Here is an 8,637-nt window from a genome sequence, read left to right as displayed (position 1 = left end):
ATTCATCAGAGGATGAATGCTCCACTCATGCCACTCACCCACAGATTTACTCAATGCTCCACAAATAAGAGAGCAGATTGTAAATACGCATTAATTAAAAAAAAACTAACCCACAACACACCTCAGTGACGTCACTTCAACATTAAGAGGAGTGTCAAAGTGGCGTGTGATGCAGCCTACTGGGTAATGCTACTAAAACTGGTTAATATGCGGCTAAACTGCCAATCAGATGATGGTTGCCTCTTTTATTTTTACGCGCTGAGTAATGTTAATCGCGTGAGCAATATAACTCAAGTGTTGCCCAGATCGCTCGTCATTCTTACGTCTTCTGCCCGTGCTACATTTCTTTTTCAGCACAGGTTACAACACAAGCGAATTATAGAGGCGCTGTCCAATTTTGTCTGATAAGCCAAAGGAAGAGGTGTGTATCCAAGTTTCCGAAACGTGTTTTATATTGATATCTACCTATATATCTATCTACCTATCTATCTATCTGTCTATCTACCTACATATCTATGTATCTGTCTATCTTTCTATCTATCTATCTATCTACCTACATATCTATGTATCTTTCTATCTATCTATCTACCTATCTATCTACCTACCTATCTATCTTTCTATCTATTTATCTATCTACCTATCTATCTATCTATCTATCTACCTACCTACCTACGTATCTATCTATATATCTATCTACAGTTCTTTTTGTTGAACCTTGGCCACTTTTCAGTTTCTTCATTCTATACAGGGTCGGTAGGACTCCTTGGACAGGGGATCAGGCCGTCGCAAGGCCGCTACCTACACACAGAACAACACGGACACAGAATAAACGCACACAGACATCCATGGATTAAGTGGAATTCGAACCCACGATCCCAGCGTTCGAGAGAGCGAAAACTCTTCATGCCTTAGAATGTGCGGCCACTTTTGTATTGATATAGGAGTAATTAAGTTACAGAAATTGAAGGGCTACATGGCTCTCAACAATTCTTCGAGGCAAATTCAGTGGTAGTAACGAAATTAGACCACGACCCCTTCCTTCTAAATCTGTTCCATTTATACCATTCGACGTTATTTAATCTTAGTGCTGAAAGCTTCTTCAAGAAAACATAAAAATTGAACATGAAGACCAATATGATTACACAGTCCGGAAGTGCGTCTGCTGGAAACACGAGCGCTCCTATTGCGGGACCGAGCTGGCTCACATTTCGTACGAAGGATCTACGCGAAACTTGGCGCACGTTAGGGGACACTGTAAATGCAAAATAAGCTTTCAAAGTGCATCTTTTGAATCTTTTGGTTGTGTTTTATGAAATTTGTAAAGTAACATTTCAATTTTACGAATAATTTATGTATCATTTACGTTTGATTAATTTTAAGGACCACTTTATTTAAACTCCTAAATAAATATAATTTTATTTGTAAGAAACGTACGACAAAAAATTATTATCATCAAAGTTGCAAATATTATTAAAGGACACGAGATTTCTCTCTCATGCACCACAGTTTATTAAAGTTCATTTCGAGAATATCACTAGTACAAGAGGAAGAAATGTTAACGTTGTCTTAGCAGCTTTCTTAATACCAGTTACTGCGAAAAATAGCTGCGTTACGCGTACAGAGGTAGATTGTTTCTACTGCTGTGAAATTGCTTTACTTCGTACATGTAATTTATTTATTATTCAAAAAAATCAGAACGTCTGTAGCTTACCGGGATATTCATCCGGCCAAATCGATTCTCGGACCAACTTCTCGGAGGTCCGCTTTATTTGGGAATTCGCGGACTCCGGGTCAGTAACCATCGATGCAAAATTCACATAACGCCGAACTAATTTATGGGTATATTTTCCAGATCTGCAGAAATTCACTCAACATTCAACACAAGATGGTGGCCATCGCGCTGAACCTCTTTGTCGCCATCTTTATCTTAATTTGGGCCTACTTCACCATTAAGACGCGCCATATGGCGAGACTGGCGAAGAAAATACCGGGCCCCAAACAGTCTCCCTTCTGGAAGAAGCTACTGAAATTACGTACAGGCTTTAAGACTGCAGGTAAATAAACGCGATTTGAAACATCAGGAGCGTTGTATTGTGCTTTCCGGTGTATTTTTTATAATTCGCTTAGTGGGGGTTGGAGTCCAACTGGGTCCACTCGGCACGGCGGCCACTGATTGGCCTACTGTAGCCTGCCCCGGGTGATTATGATGATGGAGAATTTGGCGGAATGAAGATTGGCAGGGGAAACCAGCGCCACTTTGTCCACCACAAATCCCACTTGACCAGACCCCGGAATCCCGGGCCGCCGCGGTGGGAAGCCAGCGACTAACCGCTTGAGCTATGGCGCGGCATTTTTTTTTAATTTAAAGCATCAGGAGCATTGTATTGTGCTTACCTGGGTAAGACAAACTGATTCATAAGAGACGTTAAATTTCAGGACAGAAACATACGAACGCTTACATTTCTGTGTTTTTTATTCTTCAAAAAAAAAAATGTGGGCCCAAACTGGTGGTACGTGTGAATTGGTACATTCAGATGCAGAATTTAAATGCAATATTCCTGTGTACAAGTGTGATATTTCTTGAGTAAAATGTTCTATGTAAGTTCTAGGCACGATCTATCAGTGATATTTAAATTAATGTTACAATATAAATGAAAGCTTTCGACCACACAACGTGTTATATGCGTAGCCTGCTGTCTATCGTTAGAGCACGGGGGATCCACTAGAAAAATCTAGCTTTTTATAGTCCTACGTACTATTTGGGAAGAATATAACATCTCTCTCAAATTTTCGCTAAAATTTTGATGTGAAAGAATCAGTTTGCAGTTTTATTGAAAAATTGGTGCGTAATAACAAATTTTACTTCACCTGTCAAGCTAAATAAACTTAGCTGTCTTAGGAGGATATGCAAAGCAAAGAGAATTATACATTTGCTAACATAATTCTAGCACAACTCTAGCGTGATCTGTGACAGCCGAATGTTGTAGGATCTAGCAAAGAATGTGGTAATCATATTTATTTCAGACATGTTTCAAAATATGGTGCAGATTTCCAGAGAGTATGATTCGACCTTCTGCTTTTGGAAGGGCTATGAGCTCTTCGTTTTTGTGCAAGATGTCAAACATATTGCGGTAAGTTGCCTACTGTATTCCTAATATTATTATACAAGCGTCTAGATTAATGATATGGCAAAATTACGTAGTTCAAATTGTGGTACCCCTGAGAATTCTAATGCACAGATACCTCAGTTCAATCCCACAGTATTTGAAAGTTATAATGAACGATCACTCATGTATGTATGTATGTATGTATTTATGTGTGTGTAAGGGTAGGCCATGCCGGTCACGGTAGCCGAGCGGTCTAAGGCGTGCACTGTCTTCGCTCGCTCGGAAGCCGGGATCGTGGGTTCGAATCCCACCCAGGGCATGGATGTTTGTGTGCGTTTTTCTGTGTTTGTCTACAGGTAGAGGCCTTGCGACGAGCTGATCACTCGCCCAAGGAGTCCTACCGCATATGTAAGATCTAGTAAACCGAAGTGAAACGGAGAGTTTCATGGAGGTAGGCCTAGGCCCAAATTGGAGCTGTAGCGCCACAGAAAAAAAAAGGTAGGCCATAGTAATTTGGCCCTTGGACTGGGCCCATCACTGATCTATTATGTTTCCCTTTTGATTAACACTTTATTAATCCTACACTTCAGATAAAATGGTGACCGCCTCTGTGGTCCAGTGGCCAGAGTTCCTGGCTACAGATCCAGAGGTCCGGTTTCGATTCCCGGCGCTACCAGAATTTCTTATAAATGGAGGGTCTGGAACGGGGTCCACTCAGCCTCGTTAGGATAATTGAGGAGCTATTTCAAAGAAATAGCGGCTCCGGTCTAGAAAACCGAAATTAACGGCCGTGGGGATTCGTTGCGCTGACCACGCGACACCCTCTATTCGCAAAAGTTGCCACTAATTTCTCCGACAAGCGGCGGCCGCTCGGTCGGTATGGTTCGCTTACGGACTAAAACCACGGAGTTTGTGTGTGTGTGTTTCTCTTGTAAGTACTGGCTGATGTATTCCAACTGCCACGAATTATTCAATGCACTACACTCATCACTTGTGCTCTCTTTTAGGCTCTGTTATCGGACGGCGAGGAAGTGAACAAATCATGTACTTACAAATTCTCGGTACCCTGGCTCGGCTCAAGCCTACCAATCGCTGAAGGCAAGTCTACCGCACTACTTGATGGGTGCTACAGTCTTCCTACAATGGAAATGTATGGACTACACTTTCTCTTAACAGACGAACACTGCAGCGAAAGTCAGGTGTGGTGCTGAGGGCTTTAACAGAATCATCCGGAAAGAACATTAACTTCACTATCCTTTCAGAAATGATAAATTAACAACAGTGCAACTGTGTATTTCAATGCAGAATTTCGTTACTATAGGACTACACACTTAACAAGAAATTTGACATAAATACAGTATGCTTCAAAATAATCAGTACTGAAATGAAAAGACGTCCTGTTGATACCATTGTCTATTCATGTGAAGGCCGCTTGCACGACATAACCTTCTCAAATCCCGAAGAAATGGTCCGATCACCATGTCCCTGTAGCGTTCTTGGGTGACGGTAAGAGCATTGCCTTCCTCATCTCATCCTCAATGAAATAGGGGCCTAATATACCGTGTGCTGAGACGGCACACCATAGCGTCACACGTGTACTGTGTAGCGGTTTCTGGGCGATAACATCTTGCCGCTCAAAACCAAGGAAGCGAGTTGTCTGGCGACAACTTCAGTATGAGCGGAAATAATACTCAACTATGGATACTTTTACCTTCGTCGAGAGACCCGTTTCCAAAAACTGCACAATACACCTTCCTTTTTACTACTGGGAACACGTGCGGCTGGAGCTATGCCCCATCGACAAACGCACATGCGCGTTCGAGATGCACGAATTTCATTACTGCAGTCGGTCATCTAGCCCGTAAGCAGTCACTATACTGCCTACGCTATCCCAGATTGAACAGAAATCTGAATGTAACTAATGGGCCAAGCTGCTAATTCAGCTACAACAAAAACTGATAAAGTGATGGTATATACTTCGTATTTCTAAGACCTCTACCACACAAAATTTCTGGACTATTCAGTAAAGGGCGCTAGTGTCGCTGTCATCTCAGAAGTTCGAACGACCGCTACATCCACATTATAGATGGAGGAGTGTTGAGATATTCAGAGGCTGGTTAGCCTTCAATGTACTGACGCCTGCGTCAGGTTCGTGAATATCCGTCAACTGACTTTCAGCTCATTTGGGGACTGCATACAACACACACACACACGTACACGACAGACATAAGTTCTTAAAGTCTACTTTACTTTAGAAAGATATTTTGTCTTCCTTATGTAAATCTGCAAGCATGTTAACTCTAAAATATGGCTGCACGCACAAAGTAAATTTCAATCTAAACTTATTGCTTGTCATTGTGCAGGTAAGAAGTGGAGAATCCGACGCAAGTTGATCGCACCCGAATTCCGCCCCTCAACTCTCGAATCTAGTGTTCAAATCCTGAACTCCAATTTGGACAAACTGATTAACAGACTGTCCACATTCGTGGGTGGTCCTGAGTTCGATGTGCATCCCTTTATGATTTTACACTCTTTCGACAATGTGTGTGGTGAGTTAAGGGCCCGCTTATCATAAGGTGCGCTGTTAACAGGCCTAGCTTGCACCATGATGTCCTAACCACGGAATTCTTACTTTCAGAAACATTTATGGGCGCGAAGATGAACGCTCAACAAAACAGTGAGTCGGAATTCGTGAGGGCAATCAAGGCGTAAGTTCAATACAATCCATAGTCATGACTCTCGAAAACCATAATAATAATGATCAGTTCAGCAATTCACAGACAAGGGATAATCAGAACTGGGACAGTAAACAATAGAACCAATTACGTTAACTGGACAAGCGAACGAACTCGGTAAGTTTTCTCCGGGTTTTCATGGCACTCAAGGATTAACAAGATGACTGCCTCACACCTGTGCCAATAAAGAAACTAACCTTCGAGATCAGAATAAAAATTTGAGATATGATAAGTACATCTAATTTTTCCAGGGTTAATGCATGTAACATTATGTTAGATCTTGCTGCAGGCGGCCAAATTCAAAGTAACATCATGTAAAGAGGTCATAGAAACAGAATAAGATTGGCAAGATTACTGGCCTCTGCTATGTGACAAGATGTAAATGTGAAACCCTCTTCTAGCCTTGACACGGAGACACTGAGATTTGCAAGTTTGTCATTACCATCTTGTAATTTTCTATGAGTTTCCTTAAGGGAAGAACAAAGCTTAGAAAGAAGATACATATATCTACTTCATTCAGCTATACCTCGTACCCGTATAGAAGTGCAGACGGGATAGGCCACGACAGTTTGGAAGGAACAAAACGAAACGAATAGTGAACCGTCCTTATCCTCGACTCTTCTGATCACGATATCACAATACTCCCACCTCTCTATTGGTTGATACTGTTAACAGGGTAGTCTACACAACAACAATATCCACAAACAAAAACAAATAAATACTAACATCAACATTCGATTATTGGGCAAATTTATTTCGCTACATTTTTCGACTTTCACAAGGTATTCATCATGGGAATTTACAAGAATTTAATCTTAGAATTAGAACTGTGTTTTTAAATATGGATCCATATTATCACAATTAATTTATTATTGTATATATTTGTTACATTATATTTAACAAAATTATAGTATTCTCTATCAAAATTAAATAAATTGTAATAATATGGACCCATATTAAAAATACAATTCGAATATTAAAATTGAATTCTTGTAAATTCGCCTGATGATGACCTTGTGAAGGTCGAAACATGTAGCGAAACACCTTTGCCCAATAAACGAATGCTGATATTTTAGTTTGTTTGTGGATATTATTGTTGTGTAAGCGGTAACATTCTTGTGTGACACACAAATGGATGCATAACATAAAGGTTTATTGGGTAGGTCACCGTGTCTCAACCCAATGGAAATGTTTACGATTATATTTTGAGAATAGAGCAGCTACCGGTAAAAAACGCGTGAAGTTCTTCTGGTCTTACGGATGCTTGTGACAGTAAGCCTATGAAGGTTTCACTGATTTCATGAGTTCCTGTTGTGTCCAATAGTGCATCCCCTACAGTGCACGCCCGGAGCCAGAACCCACTTCTGCACCCCGACCTGCTGTTCCACATGTCCTCTCTGGGGAGGCAACAAGCGAGATACCTGGCCACAGTGCATGCTACGAGCAAGGAGGCCGTGGAAGAGAGGGCGCAGCAACTGCTTCATGGCAAGGGTGAGGGGACATGCCTAAGACAAGGCCATATGCACTCTACAGACCAGGGTCTAATGGAGGGTTGCAAGAACCACCCGAATTCTTACATTAGTAACTGAATTATAATTGTATTATTTTAACAGAGTTTTACCAAATATGCAGATTATGTTTATTATGTTTCATAAATGTGCCCATTCAACGTTTTGTTCACAACAAACCAAAGCTGCATGTCAGGAATTTTGTTTGTGATGGATTTAGCTTCAGGTTGCCTCAAGAATTCTAGAACATCGATGAAAGACAGAGTCACTCGTGCAGTAGTTTTATCTTACAATTATGGTAATCATTATATTTATACATCGTTGAGTTTTTTCGCTGAATGGAAACTAAGACCTTGTCATTAGTACAGATAATGCTGTATAACACTCGGAAGTACTGGGTTTTTGGAAAGTGTCCATCATCCTGTATTTTAATAAACACAATCTCTCGGAAACTGCATCTGTGGAAGGGTGGGAGGCACTTATGCTGTTGAATCCATCCAAATTCACTAAAGCAGATACTGAGGTTAGCTCTTTCCATCCGACCATACTGGTGTCTTTTGTTTTTGGATGTGTGTTGCGAAGACCGCCTCTGTGGTCTAGTAGTCAGAGTTCCTGGTTAGAGATCGAGAGGTCCGGGTTCGATTACCGGCGCTACCAGATTTTCTGAGAAGTAGTGAGTCTGGTACGGGGTCCACTCATCCTCGTGATGATAACTGAGGAGCTATTTCAAGGAAATAGCGGCTCCGGTCTAGAAAACTGAAACTATCGGCAGTAGAGATTCCTTGCGCTGATGACGCGACACGCTCTATCCGCTAAAGTTGGCACTAACTTCGCCGACAAGCGGCGGTCGCTCAGTCAGTATAGTTCGCTTGTGGACTAAAACCACGGAGTCTGTTTTGTGTGTCGCGAAGGCCGATTTCTCCACATCGTTTTTTATATTTCTTATGTGTTCTTTGTATCTAATATTTATTCCAGTTTTTTCCTGTCTATGCAAAGTGTGCACTGCTGAATTCTATGAATGCGAGTGTATGTTCTCAATGTGTCATGCTGTTATGCATTTATATATTTAAGAAAGAAGTCTACACACTCTCAATTTTAAAGGAATTTTAATGTACACATTACGGTTAGAAATTAATGTATTCTCGCATGATTTCCGAAGGCCGGAAAAACGAAGTCAGAATAGACATTTATTGCTAGGCAACGACTCGTTAAACATATTCCTGCGGCAACGAATACGCTAGCGACAATCGAGTAACTTCCGTTGCTATGCAACGGCTCTGTAAACAC

The 8,637-nt window shown here is 41.2% G+C and overlaps 1 protein-coding gene across 1 annotated transcript in view; it reads left to right on the top strand.

The window, feature by feature from the left end:
• The first annotated feature begins 272 nt into the window (after positions 1 to 272).
• Positions 273 to 8,637, top strand: part of LOC111864297 (cytochrome P450 4C1-like) — a 15,953-nt gene continuing 7,588 nt past the window's right edge. Inside the window, exons 1-7 of the mRNA XM_033751383.1 lie at positions 273 to 421; positions 1,853 to 2,054; positions 3,025 to 3,131; positions 4,115 to 4,205; positions 5,471 to 5,656; positions 5,746 to 5,815; positions 7,167 to 7,333. Coding sequence (XP_033607274.1) covers positions 1,886 to 2,054; positions 3,025 to 3,131; positions 4,115 to 4,205; positions 5,471 to 5,656; positions 5,746 to 5,815; positions 7,167 to 7,333 — 790 coding nt within the window. The 5' untranslated portion in view covers positions 273 to 421; positions 1,853 to 1,885. The remainder of the gene's footprint in view (positions 422 to 1,852; positions 2,055 to 3,024; positions 3,132 to 4,114; positions 4,206 to 5,470; positions 5,657 to 5,745; positions 5,816 to 7,166; positions 7,334 to 8,637) is intronic.

This window comes from Cryptotermes secundus, unplaced genomic scaffold (genome assembly GCF_002891405.2).
Source record: "Cryptotermes secundus unplaced genomic scaffold, Csec_1.0 scaffold156, whole genome shotgun sequence".
NCBI classification, from domain to species: domain Eukaryota; kingdom Metazoa; phylum Arthropoda; class Insecta; order Blattodea; family Kalotermitidae; genus Cryptotermes; species Cryptotermes secundus.
Note: the sequence above shows the minus strand (reverse complement) of the source record. Positions and strands in the feature narration are given on the sequence as shown.